This window comes from Rattus norvegicus, chromosome 2 (genome assembly GCF_021556685.1).
Source record: "Rattus norvegicus strain SHRSP/BbbUtx chromosome 2, alternate assembly SHRSP_T2T, whole genome shotgun sequence".
NCBI classification, from domain to species: domain Eukaryota; kingdom Metazoa; phylum Chordata; class Mammalia; order Rodentia; family Muridae; genus Rattus; species Rattus norvegicus.
Window position 1 is genome coordinate 18,541,500 of NC_141535.1, and position 21,750 is coordinate 18,563,249.

The 21,750-nt window shown below is 38.9% G+C and overlaps 1 protein-coding gene and 1 non-coding gene across 2 annotated transcripts; both read right to left on the reverse strand.

Moving 5' to 3' along the window:
- Positions 1 to 14,568: 14,568 nt before the first annotated feature.
- Cox7c (cytochrome c oxidase subunit 7C) lies at positions 14,569 to 16,589 on the reverse strand. The gene is given in 3 exon segments (NM_001134705.1): positions 14,569 to 14,687; positions 15,492 to 15,634; positions 16,374 to 16,589. Coding segments are annotated over 2 exon segments (192 nt in total). The 5' UTR covers positions 16,449 to 16,589; the 3' UTR covers positions 14,569 to 14,687; positions 15,492 to 15,517.
- LOC252890 (Z39 small nucleolar RNA) lies at positions 14,769 to 14,828 on the reverse strand. The gene has a single exon (NR_002705.1). It is a non-coding gene; the product is annotated as a Z39 small nucleolar RNA (small nuclear RNA).
- Positions 16,590 to 21,750: the final 5,161 nt, after the last annotated feature.

The window sequence follows — 21,750 nt, forward strand, 5'->3', positions numbered from 1 at the left end:
CCTTGCGGTGCTGATAAGAAGCTATATTCTTTTGTTTTAGGATGAAATGTTCTATAGATATCTGTTAAAACCATTTGGTTCATTACTTCTGTTAGCTTCTCTGTGACTCTTCCCATGATCTGTCCATCGATGAGAGTGGGGTGTTGAATTCTCCTACTATTATTGTATGAGGTGCAATGTGCAGAATTGAGAGTTAATTTTCATAGATTTTTCCTATGAAGAGTACGAAGTGTCATTCCTCATCTTTTTTGATAACTTTGGGTTGATAGCTGATTTTATTCCATATTAGAATGGCTACTCCAGCTTTTTTGGGGGGTCTTCATTTGCTTGGAAAAATCTTTCCCAGCTTTTTACTCTTAGGTAGTGTCTGTCTTTGTCTCTGAGATATGTTTCCTGTATGCAGCAAAATGCTGGGTCCTGTTTATGTATCCAGTTTGTTAGTCTGTGTCTTTTTATTGGGGAATTTAGTCCATTGATGTTAAGAGATGTTAAGGAATAGTGATTGTTGTTTCCTGTAATTTTTGTTGTTAGAGGCAGAATTATATTTTTGTGGGTATCTTCTTTTAGGTTTGTTGAAAGAAGATTAATTTCTTGCTTTTTCTAGGGCATAGTTTCTCTCCTTGTATTGGAGCTTTCCATTTATAATCCTTTATAGAGCTGGATTTATAGAAAGATATTGTATAAATTTGGCTTTTTTTTATGGAATATGTTCTTTTTTCCACCTATGTTAATTGAGATTTTGCTGAATATAGTAGCCTGGGCTGGCATTTGTGTTCTCTTAGGGTCTATATGACATCTGCCCAGCATCTTCTGGCTTTCATAGTCCCTGGTGAGAAGTCTCATGTAGTTATGATAGGTCTGCCTTTATATGTTACTTGACCTTTTACCCTTACTGCTTTTAATATTCATTCTTTGTTTTGTGCATTGGGTGTTTTAATTATTATGTGATAGGAGCAATTTCTTTTCTGGTTGTTTTAGTTAGGGTTTTATTGCTGTGAACAGACACCATGATCAATATACATTTTGTAAAGGACAATATTTAATTGGGGTGGCTTACTGGTTCAGAGGTTTATGGCAGCATTCAGGCAGGTATGGTGCAGGAACTGAGGAACATCTTCACCAGAAGGAAACCAGGAACAGATTGAGCATTGTTAGGTAGCTAGGATGAGGGTCTCCAAGCCCACCGCCCAGGGGCACAATTCCTCCAACAAGGCCACACATTCTAATAGTGTCACTCCCTGGGCCAAGCATATACAAACCATCACACTGGTGTTTGGAGTTCTGAAGGCTTCTTGTATGTTTATGGGCATCTCTTATTTTAGGTTAGGCAAGTTTTCTTCTATACTTTTGTTGAAGATATTTACTGGATCTTTTAACTTGGAAATCTTTTTTTCTTTTTTATACCTAATATCCTTAGGTTTGGTTTTCCCATTGTGTCGCAAATTTCCTCGATGTTTTTGGTTAGGAGCCTTTTGCTTTTTGTGTTTTCCTTGACATCATGTCAATATTTTCTATGGTATCTTCTGCACCTGAGATTCTCTTTTTTATCTCCTGTATTCTTTTGGTGATACTTGGGTCTATGACTCTTTATGTCTTTCCTAGGTTTTCTATCTCCAGGGCTGTCTTGTCTCCTTTTGTGATTTCTTTAGTGTTTCTATTTCCATTCTTAGATCTTGGATGGTTTTGTTTAATTCCTTCACCTGTTTGGTTGTTCTTTCCTGTTATTTTGTTAAGGGATTTTTGTGTTTCTTCTTTAAGGGCTTCTACTTGTTTATCTGTGCTCTCCTGTATTTCTTTAAGGTAGTAATTTATGTCCTTCTTAAAGTCCTCTATCATCATCCTGAGGTGTGATTTTAAATCCAAATCATGTTTTTCTAGTTTGTTGGAGCAAACAGTATTTGCTGTGGTAGAAGAACTGCGTTCTGATGATGCCAAGTAGTTTTGGTTTCTGTTGCTTAGGTTCCTGTGCTTGCCTCTGGCCATCTGGTTATCTCTGATGTTAGTTGGTCTTGCTGTCTCTGATTGGAACTTGTCTCTCCTGTGGGCCTGTGAGCCTGTGAGCCTGTGAGCCTGTGAGCCTGTGAGCCTGTGAGCCTGTGAGCCTGTGAGCCTGTGAGCCTGTGAGCCTGTGACATTAGGAGTGAGAGTGCTCCTGGCACATAAGCTCTCAGAGGGCAGTTTTTGGGTCAGAGGACTGTGGATCAGACCCAGCTCTGGGTACAAATGGAAACTGGCAGTGTCCTGTCCTAGGCTCCTGTGTGCTTTAGGTGGGTCTGTTTTTGGATAGTCGTTGGAGAAAAATTGTGGTCCTACCTGTGGGCTTTGGAGTGAGATCGCTCTTGGCTGATCAGCTCTCTGCAGTCAGGTTTTGGGTCCGAGGGATATGGGACAGCCCCTGCTCTGGGTACAGATGGAAACCAGAAGGATCCTGTCCTAGGACGCTCTGTAGCTCCTGCACCCTGTGCGCTCCAGGCGGGTCTCTCTTTTGACAGTCAGTGGAGAAAAAGTGTGGTCCCATCTGCGAGCTGTGGGCTTAGGAGGAAAAGTGCTCCTGACAGACCAGCTCTCTGCTGGCAGGTTTGTGGTCAGAGAGCTGTGGGACAGCCCCAGCTCTGGATGCAGATAGAGATCAGGAGGAAGTCCTAGCTTTTAAAAAACTTTCTTTAGCTTACTGCTTGCGAAGTTTTTCACATTTGCAAATAGGCAGTTGATTTGACTCTAGGGCACTGAGTTACAAAGTTTTGTTATAATCAAAAGTCTTAATTTGAATTATTGGGCTATTATTACTTTAAAACCAGATGAAATAAGTTGTTTTCATAACACCTAGAATTTAACAGCTTAATGCTTTGAATTTAATTTATACCCCTAGATAATCATTTTTTTCCACATTGCTTTAACAAACTATAATATAAATAAAATGTTTAACTTAAGTATTAATGAAACAAATTTAAGGAAATTCAACTGTATAATTCATATTTGTATTCCCCTATATATATTTAGATGTGTCTATATGTTTAACATAATGTACATATATGTTTTTACCAAATATCTACTGGCTCAGAATGTAAAATTCCCAAACATTGTCTGAGATATTCTAGAATTCACACTCCATCATGTTTTCCCTATGCTTCTTGAGCCTTTCCCCAGCATTTACAATACCTTAGTTTGTATTCCTTTGACATGTGCAAGCATCCGTGTTTACCTGAGCTTTGTTCTCTCCTGAGAGATAGGAAATATCATCCTTTTTCCTTTAGTGTTTTTTTCCCAGAGACTGCAACAGAACTGTAAACATGAAAGTTGAATAGATATTGTATGGAATGGACCTGTCTTTTGTCAATTCCCTGATTCAGCAGGGCATGTCACATTTTGACTGATAGTTAACTGTTTTGATGGAGTACTGACATCCTATGTACTATGAAGGCAAATGGGACTGGCTTCAAGTTTGGAGTTCAGTATCCATTGTATTAAATATTAAAATGAGCTCTCTGTAGAGTACTGCCTCTTACTGTCAGTTGATTAACTGCCCTATAAAGTTATTTTATAATGCCAGAGAAAGTGCTAAGTATTCAAGACATCAAAGACTTTTCCATGGATTTTATTGCATAGAGGCACTTTGATTTTAAAGCTAGAATGAAATTAACCGTGGAGACAGAGAAGACAGAACACTTTTCCACATACTGGTCTCTCAAAGTTTTCTACTCTCTTTAATTTATCCGTGTTACAATATAAAAATCCAGTCTTTTTTTTAATTTTAATTTCTCACATGTACTCAATGCAGAAGAATTAATAAAAAATATAATAAGTTACACGGATCCAACAAGACCATTGCTAAAACAGGCCAATTAGGAGCAACAGAAGCATGGTTTTCTTATTCCTTGTTTACAAATAACTTTTATATTGAATATCTAACCTTTCATTCTTCAATGTTTTATCCCCATTAAAACCTCATGTGATAAATAGTTCTATGTTAACTTGACACAAGCTAAAGCCATCTGGAAGAAGGGGAAATCAATTATGGAAAAGCCCCCATAAGACTGGGTTGTAGGGTAGGCCTGTAAGGAATTTTCTTAATTAATGTTTCTTGGTAGAGGGCCAATCCCATTGTAGATGGTGCCATCCTTGTGCTGCTAGGTCCTAGGTTCTATATCTCCAGATTCTTGTCCCCCTTGAGTTTCTTTCTTGACTTCCTTTGGTTATGAGCATCAATACTGAAGTATAAGGCAACTAATCTCCCCACAAAGTAGCTTTTTGGTCATGATTTTTCATCATGGCAATAGAAACCCAAGTAAGAGACCTCATATGGCTATTCCTGGCCACTGTTTCTTGAAGGTTTACTACAGCCTACTTTAGACCTTAAGTTGTTGTCACATCAACAAGTTGCTCTCCCTATTGTCGGAAACATATTTATTACTCTCAGTGTACTCAGTTAAGCCAACAGCCTCTTCAGGCTCTCTGAAACTCTATTTGAATATCTTCAGTATTCATCCTCTATTCCTGGGGTATATTTCTTTTCAATTTACTTTGAAAACATTTATTAAACTCTTACTAATTGGTGGAAAAAGATTACATACTTGGTTTATTGGCTTAAATGACACAACATTCTTTTTCAGTCTTTGCCTTTTTCCAATATAGAAGCCAAGATATTTCTGAGCTTTTATCCTTTATCTGAAGGTGTTCATTCCTTTGCCCCACATTCCATAGACTTTGCTTTGTTCATCAGTTGTACCTGTGATAAAAGATTATCTTTGTGAAATGCTTTGATAATGTTAAGATGTGATACATATGTTCAAATTTCCTGAAGTGATGTTATTTGATATGCAAAAAAATCTTTGTGCTGAGACTTTTTGGATGTTTAACTGTTAGTGTACCACCTAAAAGCTCTAGAACAAAAAGAAGCAAATACACCCAGGAGGAGTAGAAGGCAGGAAATAATCAAACTCAGAGCTGATATCAACCAAGTAGAAACAAAAAGGACCATAGAAAGAATCAACAGAACCAAAAGTTGGTTCTTTGAGAAAATCAACAAGATAGACAAACGCTTAGCCAGACTAATGAGAGGACACAGAGAGTGTGTCCAAATTAACAAATCAGAAATGAAAAGGGACACATAACTACAGATTCAGAGGAAATTCAAAAAATCATCAGTTTTTACTATAAAAGCCTATATTCAACAAAACTTGAAAATCTTCAGGAAATGGACAATTTCCTAGACAGATACCAGGTACATCAGGAACAGATAAACCAGTTAAACAACCCCATAACTCCTAAGGAAATAGAAGCAGTCATTAAAGGTCTCCCAACCAAAAAGAGCCCAGGTCCAGACAGGTTTAGTGCAGAATTCTATCAGACCTTCATAGAAGACCTCAAACCAATATTATCCAAATTATTCCACAAAATTGAAACAGATGGAGCACTACCGAATTCCTTCTATGAAGCCACAATTACTCTTATACCTAAACCACACAAAGACCCAACAAAGAAAGAGAACTTCAGACCAATTTCCCTTATGAATATCGACGCAAAAATACTCAATAAAATTCTGGCAAACCGAATCCAAGAGCACAACAAAACAATCATCCACCATGATCAAGTAGGCTTCATCCCAGGCATGCAGGGATGGTTTAATATACGGAAAACCATCAATGTGATCCATTATATAAACAAACTGAAAGAACAAAACCACATGGTGATATCATTAGATGCTGAGAAGCATTTGACAAAATTCAACACCACTTCATGATAAAATTCCTGGAAAGAATAGGAATTCAAGGCCCATACCTAAACATAGTAAAAGCCATATACAGCAAACCAGTTGCTAACATTAAACTAAATGGAGAGAAACTTGAAGCAATCCCACTAAAATCAGGGACTAGACAAGGCTTCCCACTCTCTCTCCCTACTTATTCAATATAGTTCTTGAAGTTCTAGCCTGAGCAATTAGACAACAGACGGAGATCAAGGGGATACAGATCAGAAAAGAAGAAGTCAAAATATCACTATTTGCAGATGATAGTATATTTAAGTGATCCCAAAAGTTCCACCAGAGAACTACTAAAGCTGATAAACAACTTCAGCAAAGTGGCTGGGTATAAAATTAACTCAAATAAATCAGTAGCCTTCCTCTACACAAAAGAGAAACAAGCTGAGAAAGAAATTAGGGAAACGACACCCTTCATAATAGACCCAAATAATATAAAGTACCTTGGCGTGACTTTCACCAAGCAAGTAAAAGATCTGTACAATAAGAACTTCAAGACTCTGAAGAAAAAATTGAAGAAGACCTCAGAAGATGGAAAGATCTCCCATGCTCATGGATTGGCAGGATTAATATAGTAAAAATGGTCATTTTACCAAAAGCGATCTACAGATTCAATGCAATCCCCATCAAAATACCAATCCATTTCTTCAAAGAGTTAGACAGAACAATTTGAAAATTCATGTGGAATAACAGAAAACCCAGGATAGCTAAAACAATCCTCAACAATAAAAGGATTTCAGGGGGAATCACTATCCCTGAACTCAAGCAGTATTACAGAGCAATAGTGATAAAAACTGCATGGTATTGGTACAGAGACAGAGAGATAGACCAATGGAATAGAATTGACGACCCAGAAATGAACCCACACACGTATGGGCACTTGATTTTTGACAAAGGAGCCAAAATCATCAAATGGAAAAAAGATAGCATTTTCAGCAAATGGTGCTGGTTCAACTGGAGGTCAACATGTAGAAGAATGCAGATCGACCATGCTTACCACCCTGTACAAAGCTTAAGTCCAAGTGGATCAAGGACCTCCACATCAAACCAGATACACTCAAACTAATAGAAGAAAAACTAGGGAAGCATCTGGAACACATGGGCACTGGAAAAAATTTCCTGAACAAATTAACAATGGCTCATGCTCTAAGATCAAGAATCGACAAATGGGATCTCATAAAACTGCAAAACTTCTGTAAGGCAAAGGACACTGTGGTTAGGACAAAACGGCAACCAACAGATTGGGAAAAGATCTTTACCAATCCTACAACAGATAGAGGCCTTATATCCAAAATATACAAAGAACTCAAGAAGTTAGACCACAGGGAGACAAATAGCCCTATTAAAAAAAAATGGTGTTCAGAGGTAAACAAAGAATTCACAGCTGAGGAATGCCAAATGGCTGAGAAACACCTAAAGAAATGTTCAACACCTTTAGTCATAAGGGCAATGCAAATCAAAACAACCCTGAGATTTCACCTCACACCAGTGAGAATAGCTAAGATCAAAAACTCAGGTGACAGCAGATGCTGGCGAGGATGCAGAGAAAGAGGAACACTCCTCAATTGTTGGTGGGATTGCAGACTGGTACAACCCTTCTGGAAATCAGTCTGGAGGTTCCTCAGAAAATTGGACATTGAACTGCCTGAGGATCCAGCTATACCTCTCTTGGGCATATACCCAAAAGATACCCCAACATATAAAAAAGGCACGTGCTCCACTATGTTCATCGCAGCCTTATTTTTAATAGCCAGAAGCTGGAAAGAACCCAGATGCCCTTCAACAGAGGAATGGATACAGAAAATGTGGTACATCTACACAATGGATTATTACTCAGCTATCAAAAACAACGACTTTATGAAATTCGTAGGCAAATGGTTGGAAGTGGAAAATATCATCCTGAGTGAGCTCACCCAATCACAGAAAAACACACATGGTATGCACTCATTGATAAGTGGCTATTAGTCCAAATGCTTGAATTACCCTCGATGCCTAGAACAAATGAAAGTCAAGATGGATGATCAAAATGTGAATGCTTCACTCCTTCTTTAAAATGGGAACATGAATACCCTTGGCAGGGAATAGAGAGGCAAAGATTAAAACAGAGACTGAAGTAACACCCATTCCGAGCATGCCCTACATGTGGCCCATACATATACAGCCACCCAATTAGACAAGATGGATGAAGCAAAGAAGTGCAGGCACACAGGAGCCGGATGTAGATCGCTCCTGAGAGACACAGCCAGAATACAGCAAATACAGAGGCGAATGCCACCAGCAATCCACTGAACTGAGAATAGGACCCCCGTTGAAGGAATCAGAGAAAGAACTGGAAGAGCTTGAAGGGGCTCGAGACCCCATATGTACAACAATGTCAAGCAACCAGAACTTCCAGGGACTAAGACACTACCTAAAGACTATACATGGACTGACCCTGGACTCTGACCTCATAGGTAGCAATGAATATCCTAGTAAGAGCACCAGTGGAAGGGGAAGCCCTGGGTCCTGCTAAGACTGAACCCCCAGTGAACGTGATTGTTGGGGGGAGGGCGGCAATGGGGGGAGGATAGGGAGGGGAACACCCATAAAGAAGGGGAGGGGGAGGGATTAGGGGGATGTTTGCCTGGAAACCGGGAAAGGGAATAACACTCGAAATGTATATAAGAAATACTCAAGTATTTCTTATAAAAAAAAAAGTGTGAGTGCACATGTATAAATGTTTGTATTTGTGTATTCAGGTGGATGTGTAAGCCCAGAATTAATGTAGGGTATCTTCCTCAATTTCTCTGCTGTAGCAAGAACCTTTCTCTAATGAATATAGCTTTCAGGGGACGAATCACTGGGTGAGGAGAATGCTTGGGGTAGAGGATATAATGAACTAGAGGCCCCAATTAGAGGAAGATTTAAATTAGTATGGTTTAAAGTTAGGATGTTAGCAGTTGTGCCCAGTGATTGAGTTTCTGGTTGATTCTAAATTTAGTTTGTGTGGTGTTTTCCTTCACCCAATGACTCAACTGAATTCAAGAGAAAGGTATGGGGCACACGGAATTTGGATGCGTGGGGCTGGAGTGGTAGTGACCTGCCAAGGGAACTTAGCTAGTCAGGTGGAAATGTATTGAGAGCAAAGGTTCAGAGTCTATGGAGATGAGAACATGCGGCTGTTGCCATGTGGCCTGCTGGTGCCCAGCGTAGCGTGGGAAACAAAATCCTTTTTCGGTATTTACCACTACATGCTGCACTTTAGTGAGGCAGAATCTCCTATTGAACCCAGTGGTCTCTGATTCTAACTAGTCTCATTATCCAGTTGCCCTTGGGATACTAAGTCTCAGCCTCCTTAATCCTAGTGTTAGAGGCAGCCTCCATGTCTTTCTAGTTTTGCATGTATTTTAAGTATCTTGTCTCCTGTCCTCAAACTTGCATGGCAAGGAATTTTCCTACCAGGCCATTTCTTCATTCCTTATTCAGTGAAAATTCCACACATAAAAATTATATACTAACTAATTTCTGGAATAGATTAAGTCAATCCATGGTGACATAAGCATACCAGTACTGGGGTTGGGAGGGGGGACTTCTCTGAGAAGACACATAAGGTGGATTCTGGATTGAGGCAATGCTCTGCATCTGACTTTCTATTATACTGGTCTTTGCTTATGTTTAAGGTCACTGCCTATAAATGTCTACTTTTTTTTTTTTGTCTGCTCCATTCCCTCAGTCCTTTTACCATCAGGAAAATCTACCCTTATCCAACTTGTAATTGCAAAGATTATTGTACTTCTTTTTTCTGTTTGGAAAAAAAAAATCCCTTCTCTATTCGTTTTTAGTTGTTTAGTTTCTAAATCAAGGAATGTTTTCTGCTGTATTTACAAATGTTTCATTTAATTTCATATTCTTGGCCACATTTGCAGTGTTAGGTGTAGGTTCCACTTAAAGGAATTAGTCTTAAATACAATTTTAAAAAGTGGTCAGTGACTCGCATAGCATTCATGCCTTTATTGCACCAGTATATCAGAGACATGTCTTTGTTGCAAGTTTCAGGGTTTACAGGTGTGTAAGACTGATGTTTGTTCAGTAGCATTGAAAATACCTTCAGCACAATGAAATTTTGCCAGTAGGCCTGAAGCTTATAGTAGGACACCCACTCAACTACTCCTTGTTTTATAATAAATTAAAGTAAGCAATAGGGCCTTACCCTCATGTTGTGGAGGTTAACCAAGTAGTGGCAAGTCTGTGTTGTTTGGAGGAGGTCATTCTACAGGACCCCTTTGTTCAACAACTCAACAAAATATAACCCATTCCTCACACTGTGATAATGGTTGGGACATCTTTCCATTATATGAACTCCACCTAAATCCTTTCACACATGTGTAGAATCTATAATACTGGGTTTACATGTGGAAATTCGCAAGTGCTTTAATGCTAGTTGTCTCTCCCAATCTCCCTCTTACTCTGTCTCCTATTCCTTCCTCATTCAATCCTACTCCAGTTTCTTAATCTCTTTATAATTATATTCTATTTCCCCTTCCTTGGAAGTTACCTTCCTTGCTTCTGATCTCTGTGATTGTTGGGATTGAAACACACATATCTAAAAGTTTAAAAGCTAATATTCACATATAAAAGAAAACATGCAATATTTGTCTTTTTTACTTTGTTTTATCCATTTACCTGTAAATTACATAATTTTATGTTTCCAAACACCCGAAGAGTATTTTATTGTACAAACATTTCATATTTTCATTATTTACTCACATATTGATGAATATTTAGGTTATTGCCAAATTCTCGCTAATATGAATAGAGCCTCTAAGGACATGAATGGCATACAGTAAGTGAAAGAAGTTAGGGTTGAGATGTGAATCCAATAAAATTATCAGCATGTGGCCTTTTCTCTGGGAATCAACGAAGGAGTGTGAAACTTTCTTCGGCAGTTTATATCTTCTTAGAAGTTTTATTGAAATCAGTATTTGTCCTTAACACAATTTATCTAAATTTATTTGTTGAAAACCCAATATTTATTATGATAGCACATTTTAACTCCAGCAAAAAAGGCACACGAAGCTTATACTAAAGTACACAGAATCCTGTTAAAACCTTGGATAACTTTCATCTTTCACTGGATCAGAGAAACTTGGGAATGGACATAAATTTTTGAAGGAATAACAGAAAAATTCAGTTAAAGTAACTACCGAGGAAAGCAAAACAGATATGCATTGTTTGCTAATATACCAAAAATCACAGTATTAGAAAGCCAGTGTATGCTGCTATGACGTTGTCACAATGAGAAAGGAACTTATATTTCTAATTTTTATAAAGGGGTCCAATAGCGAATAGGGTCTGTGAAAATGAAAGAGTAGCAAATCCTAATAGCCGCACCTGAAACAAAAACCCCTTGAAAGTCCAAGGCTATTTACCCTCCATGGTTCTGACTCCTATTCAGAGACAGAATGTTTAAGAGGTTTTTCCTATCTCTGATTTAGCCTGCTGTGCTTCCTTAGACGTAATAAGAGATACTTACTTTAAATTAAAAATGGCCTTGGGGATCTATTTGCCACATTCTGTGTTGCAGAAGTAGAGAAGTAAAGAAGCTGATCTCTTAAAAGGAAACCCCATAGATTTATAAACAAATGCGTTCTTTGCTCCCTCCATATATTTAACAAAAAGCCCTACTCTCTACTCTCTCTCAGAGACCTAGACTGGTGGAGACTTACTTCCCGAATCAGGAAGCTGAACAGTGCATTGCCTTTCAACAGCCTGTTGAATAGTTCTGTTCTTATTTTTCCTTTGCCAAAACAAAGGTAGAGTTTGTGTCTCCCATATTTATAAAAAGTCCTATGGACCTACCTGTAAGTCTGGGACTGATCAGGTTGCTTGAACCCATATTTAAATATGAACTCAAGTCTATCCAAAAGCAGCTTTGTCTTATTCTAAAAAACCCTTCCCTTTATTAACATAGATTGCACGTTTTTCTTCCTTTTTGTATACAAATTATGAGAACAATTTGCTAATATATCAAACTTTTAAAGATTTTGATGTGTTGACAGCTAAAATCATAGGAATTTCAGTTATGGGAAACCTTAGGGACTCACTTTAAAATTTTGTATACATGTGTATAGTGTAGATAACTACACAAAGGTCAGAGGACATTTGGTGTCTTCTACTGCACTCTGGCTCATTCCTTCGAAGAGAATTCTATTGTGGCTTTTGTTTGGGCTGGCAACTCAGAGAGCTTCAGTGATGCCCCAGTCTATTCAGCTGTAGGTTCTTTTCTTAGAATAATATCAATCTCTACCTTTTGTCTGCCAGAAGATAAATCAATGTATCTTTCTATCATCCGTGAAGTTCGGGCAAAGAAAATTAAGTGAAATGGAATAAACCATACACTCATAAGCTACATTTTGGTAAAAATCCTTTGTTTCCAGATTTGAATGATTTCAATAAATTCATTTTGGGAGACCCTAGTTCAGTTTTGGGGGACATTTCTACTTATGGCACATTGAAATACAAAAGCTGTGAATTTGTCTCTTAAGGGAGTTATCACTTCTGGTTCTGATTCTCTTAAGATGTTCATTCACCACAGATCAAATACATGAACAAACCTCTTAGATCTCAAAAGATGACAAATTTGTATGGAATACCCACACACTGAAATGAATAATTTCAATAAATGGCTATTATAAAACTATTGATAACAGTTGGAGACTTAATGTGTAATGTTTTGGAGTACGGAAGGCCTCTACAGAGACAAACTAAATCAAGACATTAGAGTGATACAGAAACCCTGAGCCAAGGTGCTAGCATGAGGCTGAAATTACTGGGATGTGACTAAATGCTATGTATGGTTCATACTGGATTTTTATTTTCAAGAGGATCAGAGTACATGAAAGTACACCACATCCCCTTAAGACATGGTAAGGTTTAAGTGTCATTCACAGTATGAACTCAGGCACATGTTGGAAATAACTCTTGTACAAAAGTTCTAGGACCACTTTCAATAATGCATTTAGTTACCCACCCCATTTCAGTTTTCTATACCCAAATCCTAGAAATGTTTTCATTCTTGTGTATGGATGAATGTGGGTGCCAAGACTTTGAGACACGCCTCTAACTTGAGATTCAAAAATAAAAAGGTAGGTTGGCTGTTCCAAGAGCCCGAGGGATCTATTCTCTGGCCAGCATTCTCTTCCCTCAGCTTTTACAGGGAGCAGCCTTCATGTAGGCTTTGGATGGATTCTAGGAATCTCATGCTTGCACGCCAGGCCCTATACTCATATACCAGTCCACATTTTCTTGTTATCGCAAGCTAGTAGTTTTGATACTCATACTTAAACCTTTAGCCCCTTGCTAATACTGAGTTTGATTTTTATTTTTTAAGCCATGCATGCCTTTATGCCAAATCTACATTCCTTCTGTTCTTCCAGACTACCTGCTCACTTAATATCTGTTGTGGAGTCTGAGAAACACTGCAAGTCTGTTTACTTGTTTCTAGTGAAATGCAATTTTTTCTGAAGTCAACTTAATTTTAGTTATTAAAGCCATCTAATGGCAATTATACTAATCACAAGTATATGCGAAATTAATGTTAAGTTACTGAGTATGCCTCCTCACCATTTTTTCAAATACAACTGTAAATGGTATAATGTAGACTTTGGAGGTTAGACAGTGTACTATGCATTAAACTGCATCATATGAGCTAAAGACTTTTAACTGTTCAAGCCATGAATCCTTTCAGGTATGGATGGATTCTTCCCTCCAATCGTCCTTAGGCATATTCAATATTTTGGACTAAGTAGTCTCAATTATTTTAAGAATGCAGCAATTTTTACAGACCTAATGTTTTTGTTTTAAATACTATTATGGTTCAAAAATAGTGAAAACACTCTTTTGTCAAAACCTCTGTAAGTTTATTTTTTCTATTTTTCCATTGGTGGTATTCCAACACTGAAACTAGGGTCTAAAATATTCAGTAGCTACTCCTTTCCCTGCCAACAAGAAAGCCTTAGAAAGTCACTATTGCATTTTAAGTGCTAGTAAGTATTTTACTGCTAACAAATAATATTCACTGACAGAATTACTAATGGGAACTCTCTCTTACTTCCCACCCAGGATACTGCTGAAAAATTATTTGTGCTATATGTGTTGGTATATTCCCTTGGAATTATTCTACTCCTGTTCTAAGCAACTTATTGGTTAGCAGTACCATCAGGTACAAAATCTTCAATTTTACATTACAAATCTAGAAAGAAAATAGTCAAAGTACCCAATTCACTAGAACTTGTTATTTGTTCTTCAAATGATTAATCACTAAGAAACCAACTTCTATCTCCAAAGACTATTTTTAAATTCCTTTAAATTAGGATGAGCCTGTATATTCAAATTGTTACCTACATGTTCCTGATTTAAGAAACAAGTTAAATGAAATCAAATAATTTAAAATTATAGTAATGTCTAAACCATATGTATTTGTTTTTATGCACATGCATGTGCACCCTCATTTTGGAACACAAGTTTGAGCATGCACATGAAGTCCATAGTTACCTCAGGTATCTTCCTCTATTGCCCATTGAAGCAAGGTCTTTCACTGAACCCAGAGGTCACTGTTAATTCTAGCTAGCTTAGCTAACCAGCTTGACTAGGGATTCTATGCCTTCTGGGTGCTGGGATTAAGGGCAGGCTACTATGCTTGCCAGCTTTTCATCAGGGCCCTCCAGGATACAAAACCAAGCCTTATGTTTGGCCTGTAAGTATGGTATACCCATCACTCCAACCCCCATACACAGTTCTCAATAAAACAAAAGTAATTAGTATCACATTCCTTATGGCAGAGAAGAGGCATTAAATATTTATATCATTAGTTTATTTACATTTTTTTCTAGTATAAGAGTTCAAGAGTTTAATCCAATTTCCAGATCATATCTCTTAAACTTTCTTCATTCTGCAAAATAAAAGCAAAATTAATGGCATTAGAAGCTTGACTTTACAGGTTACAACAATTTCATATCATCTACCAATTTGATACATCAGAAAGCGTTTACAGTATCATTTTATTCATACTGATTTGCTTCATCACATGTACCAAAATGCTGGATAAATTTCGCTCAATAAACCTGTATGTATATGAAGGGATCTAGGCTATCACTATGCAACATTTCTGTGGACATGGAGGAACTTACTATTTCTCAACTTCAGCAGACTAACTTACTAATACCGCAGAACAGACACTAGCATTGGTAGAAATGAAACACCAGAACACTTCACGGTTTCTTCCCCATCAACTTTGTGGATGTCAATGACACTTGGTAATGTTAAAGGTTGGATATCCCTAGTGCATTTTTAATCCCAGAAGATTCAGTTATTTTTAGTAGAAGACACAAGACTGATTATGAAGTGTGATACACAGAACAAGGTTACCCCATGTAGGAAGCCTACACCAGTGCAATTAGCTATGGAACCTCAATCAACTGTGTGTCTTCCATGGGGTTTTAATATTACTTACCTTACAGGTGTGTTGCACAGATGTTCAGATCGTGTAAAGGAGTACTTGTTAAATACTGACCTTTACTGACCAAAACTTATTTTTTTATAGGTTTCCCAAATTGCCTCTACCAATATTTATACAATATACATTTATACTCACCTTCAGGAATCAGCAGACAACTATCCACTTTTATGTTGTAGGAGTGTATAGGGTACAGAACAAAAATTACTGTTGTAGAAAAATTAGAAACTTAATAATTACCTGTTAATGGGATGAATTAAATATCCTTATTTTTTAAGTAGCTGGTGCCTTACTATAAAGAAAGGAGCAGCAAATCCAGATCCAAAGTACACGGTCATCATAAGCAGTAACCGCCACTTGTTTTCCACTGAAAACGGCAAATTCTGTTAGGAAAGAGAAAACGCAGCAAAGACATTCGCCAAAAGCATTAGAACTTTAATAAAGGGGGCAGGAGCAATCGCGTGTTTTATAATCAGGTGCATTTGACAGAACATCTTAAATAAACACCCAGGTTTTCTGAATACCAGTCGGTAAGCCCTAGTAAGGGTCTTCTGTTTTTAATATTTGAAAAAAAATTACTTTCCAATGTAGCAACTTTAGAAATAAACACACCATTCCAGTTCGTTGTTATTAGAAATTCTCCACTCAGTACAGCGCCGTATCAATCACAACTACAGTTTCCCTTTTTCCTTGGTAGCTATTCCACATCCTCCCTCTTCCCTTTACCAGGCCTCGCTTAACAACTGCGGGGCAGAAACCACTAATTACTCGGTTCACTTACACTTGGGGATAAAGCTGCCTAGCTGAGGATGGCCGCTTCTAATGTAGCCTGCAGGTTTAATCGGCTAACCCACAGCCTCAGGCCCTTTTCTTTTGTTTCCAATGACCTTCACTCATCTCTGACGCCGCCCAGGTCCAACCTAACCTTCCAGGCCTGGCTCTGGGAAGAGGTGGCAGGCAGGCAGTGCTGAGGCAGCAGCTAGGCGCTGTGCTTCCCAGCCTTCACGGGGATGTGGACCAGAGGGCCTGCGCGTCGGCTGGCTAGGCACTTCCCTCCCCACACGCTCTAGGCCGGCCCTGAGATAGGCGGGTGGCGATTCTCAGCAGCCAGGCCTCACTCACCTTCCCCGGACCCTCCTCATAGTGGCTGCGACGCACCACGGAGGTGGTGAACCTCCGGATACTCTGGCCCAACATGCTGCTGCTGGAAGTTCTCCGAGAGTCGCAGAGACGAAAGGCAGAAGAAATGACCGTACCACCTCACCCTACTTTCTTCACGACCTTGCTATCCGGAACGAGAAGACCGAAAGGGAAGATGGGAACTACAGCACGGACTTCCTGGACGCAATCAACTGGCGGGCTCTGAGGATTGTGGGATTTGTAGTTTAGATAATACCTGGCCCCATATCGGTTCCGGTGGATTTTGGGAAATGTAGTCTGAATGAGCGCGCTCCCCCACCAAGTGATAGCTAGCTTATCATCTGTGTTTAGAACCTGAGCTGTTTTCTGAGTTCAGATCTCGGATTCTTGGGATTTGTTTCCGTAATCAATTTATTGAGGTAACTAAAGTTGTTTAACCGTGTGTGTTCAAGTTTATGGAACAAGAAATAAAATTATTTTCATGTATCACTCATTTTGATTATGATTTTTTGCCAACATTGAAAGATGTGCATTCTATTCCGAGGGGAACACAGGCAACTAATCAAACAGTATGTAGCACAAGGATGCCATGGTGAAAACTGGACTGAAGTGCCAAGAGCTGGATGTTTTTGAAAATACAGAAAATGGATATTTAAGAACATACAGATAAACGATATGTGAAGCATGATTAGATTATGGAAGAGATGAGTACCTTCTGACAACTGGAGCTACCCTGGATTAGGAATTGGTTTATTCCTCTTGAACATAACAATTTATGGACCGTCAACATGAGACAAGGCCACTAGACATTGATAGGTTATTTTTTAAAGGGGGTTACTGTATATCCCTAAATACATAAATATAACCTTTTCAGTCTGTATAATGTTACTTACATATGTAGCAACACCAAATGAAAAGAAGAAGTCATGAATTTGAAAGAGAACTAGGTAGGGTATATAATAGGGATTGGAGGGAGAAAAAGAAAGGGAGAAATGGTGTAACTATAATTAAAAATAATTTTTAAAAGGACACCATATGGACTTGTTAAATTAAGATAAGTCTAAACATGTTCCATGTTTGATGATAAAATCAAGCTGAAAGTACCCTCTATACATAGTGAAGTATATCCTAAGGGGTGTGTAAAAATATTTCATTCAGTCACTAAGTCTCAGCAAGTAACAGGAGTTAAGCAAATCACAGGACTACACTCTGTCATCTACCTCTCTGTCAGTCTGTTGGTCTGCCTATCTATCTATCCATCTATCTATCTATCTATCTATCTATCTATCTATCTATCTATCTATCTGTTGTCTACATATCTATGTCAAACATAGTTGCAAATTCTATCAAAAGTGCAGACCACCCTTACCTAATTTACATGAGTATTGTCACTAAAAGAGTAAAGCAGAAGTATCAGTGTGCCATTGTCTTGCCCATATATAATAGAAAGAGAGGTGGAGGGAGGGAGGTGGGTGGTGTGTACCATGTATGTAGTCTGTTCCTCATAAAAGTCAGAAAAAGGTATTAGATCACCTGAAACTTGATTCTTCTGCAAGAGTAGCAAGTACTCTTAACTACTGAACCTTCTCTTCAGTCCTCTCTCCAATTCTTAGAAGGGTTTTGTTCTCTCCTTTTCTACATTAAAAGATTTGTAATAATGTTTATATTTAAACTATGAGAATTCTATATATGTATGCATTTATTTTGCTGATGTCTATGTCCTCCCTCCAACTCCCTTTATACATCCTTTAACATGTTCTCCATCCAACTTTATGTCTTCTTTGTTTATGCTATCCCACTGGGTACATTGAGTATTGCCGACATGAAAATTATAAATGGGTTTTTAGCCATCTACTTGAGCATTGAAAGCCTATCAGTGGTGACGAGCTCAAGGCAAATTGACTCTTCTTCCCTCAGGAGTCATCCATTGTTAATTGCTCCTCAGTTAGGGCTAGGCTTTATGACCAGACCTTCACCCCTAAGCTAGAATTTGACTAGTTTAATCTTTTTCAGGTATATTCAAATAGCCATATCTGCTGTGAATATTCAACTGTAATGGTAATGTTATGCTGGGAAGAGAGCATTTCAAAGTATTTCTCCACATCCTCCTGTTCTTATGTTCTTTCCACCATCTTCCGTGGCATTCCCTGAGGCTTGGGGGAGAAGGTGCAGTAGAGGTTTCATTTAGGCCCTGAGTACTCACACTTGTTCTCTATGCTTTGAATTGTTAAAAATCTGTACTGACTAGTACTCACCGAAGAAAGACTTATCTCACCCAGGTTGTAACAGCTCAGTTCTACTGGTATAAAAACAAATATTCAGAAGGGAGTTTAACAACATCGCCATTTAGTGAAAATAACAACAGCAGTCTCTTCTGCCACATCCCTAGGGCCTAAAATCTCCAGACTATAAACAGGAACATTTTCTTATTCTGAATTCTACTTTTTAATCTACTATAAATACTGGTATATGTAGATTGATCTGTCATTGAATCTAATTTACATCAATGAGTCTTCTCTGTAATTCACACAGACCAATGACTAGAATTAGCTTTAGAACTGTAGCAGATTAAGCATAATTACACAAATTATTTCATAAGAATTGGGTGGTATCCTTCCTGGGACTTCTTTCACCAAGAGAATATGGCAGAAATTGGAATGTGTCAGTGTCCTTCCCAGATGTGATAATATTGAGAGCTGCCTTTCCTACCTCTTAAAACACTAAGCTCTTAAGGTAAAAAGCGTCCTCTACCCAAAAGCCTCCTGGGAAGTTCCTTAGAGTCCACAAATGGGGAGGACATTCATGGAATAAACAAATGAATGAAACCATCTTGTCCCCAGAGTCCAGTCCCACCACCCTTAAATAGCACTACCTGGCTGTATTCTGTGTGGAGTTGCACAGAAAAGCTTCTCTCAGAATGCTTTGGTAAAAATTTGTGGTCTATAATAATATGGTTATTCTTACAAACTATTAATGATTATGGGGGATGGTTAGAAATTAATAAATTATTACCCAGGTCTAACAACTGCTTGAGACTTCAAGCAATTGATGGGAGCAGATGGAGAGTACCAATGTCAAACACTAGGCTGAACTTCGGGAGTCCTGTGGAGAAGAAGGAAGGATAGGTGGAACCGTAAGAGGTCAGGGACATACCAAGAGAACATGGCCCCCAGAGTCATCTAACAGAAGCTTATGGGAACAAGAAGAGATCAGGGAGCCAGTAGAGGTCTAACCTTGGCCTTTTACATATGTATTATGACTTAGTAGTTTGGTGTGGTGGTTTGAATATGCTTAGCCAAGGAGTGGCAATATTAAAAGTTCTGACTTTGTTAGAATGGGTGTAGTTAAGTCAGTCTTTGCTGTGGATAGTCCTGGTGCTGTTTGTATTTTGATGTTGCCTGGGACTAGGAGTGATACACATACTCAGGTACTTTTATGTGAACCTTCTCCTAATGAAGAAAGATTTCTAGGAACCAATAACTGGGCAAGGGAAAGGAGTAGGCAGGACTTCCGGGTCAGAGAGAGGAAGAGGGAAGGCAGGAGAAAGAGACTTTCCTTTTGGACTGGAAAGACTATGTGGTCAAAATGTAAATAGGGGAAGCCCCCGGTTCAGGTGATGGATCCATAGGGATCCTCTACTGGAGGATTTATATCTTAGAATGGTTTCCAAATTAGGATACTAGTTGCTGCACCGAGCAATCATTACCTGTTCATTTTAAACTAAGATTGCGTGGTGTTTTCCTTCACGAAACGACCCAGCTGGGCTACAGAGAGAAAAAGTACGGTGGCAGGGCAACCCAGCCAGCCACGGGAATTGAAAGCATGGGGCTGGCGTGATAGTGACCAGCCATGGGAAAGTAGTGAGTCAGGTGGAGAGACTCAGAGATATGGGATCAGAGTCTGAGACCAGTCCGCTGGTGCCTTGCTGGCAGTAGCATGGGATGGTGCCTTTTTATATTTCACGCTACAAGTCTTCGCTTAGCTGCCTTCAGAACAAGAGGTAGAACTCTCAAGGTCCTCCAGCATTGTGCCTGCCTAAATACTGCCATGCATCCTGCTCTAATGATAATGAACTGAACCTTTGAATCTGGGAGCAAGCTCCAATTAAATCTCCTTTGTAAGAGTTGCCATGGTCATGGTGTCTCTTTATAGCAATGAAAACCCTAAAACACTTGGTGCTCTTGTGTAAATCCTAGCAATTGGAAATAGGGTTGTCCCAGACTCTTTGGCCTACTTAAAGGATTCCTTTCCTCCTACTGGGTTGCCTTGTCTAGTTTTGATGTGACTGGTCTTATTGTAGCTTGTTATATTGCATTTGGCTGATGTCTTTGGAAGGCCTACTCTTCTGTGAGGGAGGACAGAAGTTGTATAGAGGTGTGAGTGTTGGAGGAGGTGCCGGGAGTAGGGAAGTAACAGGGAAGGGAAACTGATATGAGAGAAAAATAAAATAAAATAGAATAAGAATAGAGATTAATCCTTTTTCTTTTTAAAAAAATTGTTTTATTAGACATATTTCTTTATTTACATTTCAAATGTTATTCCCCTTCCCCGTTTCCTGTCCATAAGCTCCCGTTCCCCTCCCCTCTCCCTCCCCTATACAGGTATTCCCCCCATACTTCCCCTGCACTGAGAGTCCAACCTTGGCAGGATCAAGGGCTTCCCCTTCCACTGGATCCCCAACAAGGCTTTTCTCTGCTACATATGCAGTTAGAGCCCTGGGTCAGTCCATGTATAAATCTTTTGGTAGCAGTTTAGTCCCTGGAAGCTCTGTTGGTTGGCATTGTTGTTCTTCTGGGGTTGCAAGCTCCTTCAACTCTTTCAATATTTCCTCTAATTCCGCCCCTCCCCCCCAGGGGGTTCTGTTCTCAGTTCAGTGGTTTGCTGCTAGCACTGACCTCTGTATTGGACATTCTCTGGATGTGTCTCTCAGGAGAGATCTATATCCGGTCCCTATCAACATGCATTTTTTAGCTTCATCAATCTTATCTAGTTTTGGTGGCTGTATACACATGGGCCACATGTGGGGCAGGATCTGAATGGCCTTTCCTTGAGTCGCAGCTCTAAACTTTGCTTCCATATCTTGTTAGATAATATAAAAAATAAAACGGTAATGTTGGTCTTTTACCCTGCTAGGTCTGCGCCGCGGTGCCCCAGATATCTGCTAGATATCTTGGCAGAAACACAACCCAGCCCCACACTTTCCTACATTCAAACCCTCATATAAAAGAACACACAACACAGTAATCTTAGATCCAATTGATAAGATATAATTGCCCACTTAAACATACAAAGCCCAGTACCATCTATCCCTTGCACCTTTTATTTGCCAGGTCTCCAGCTTCTTCTCCCACAACGACTC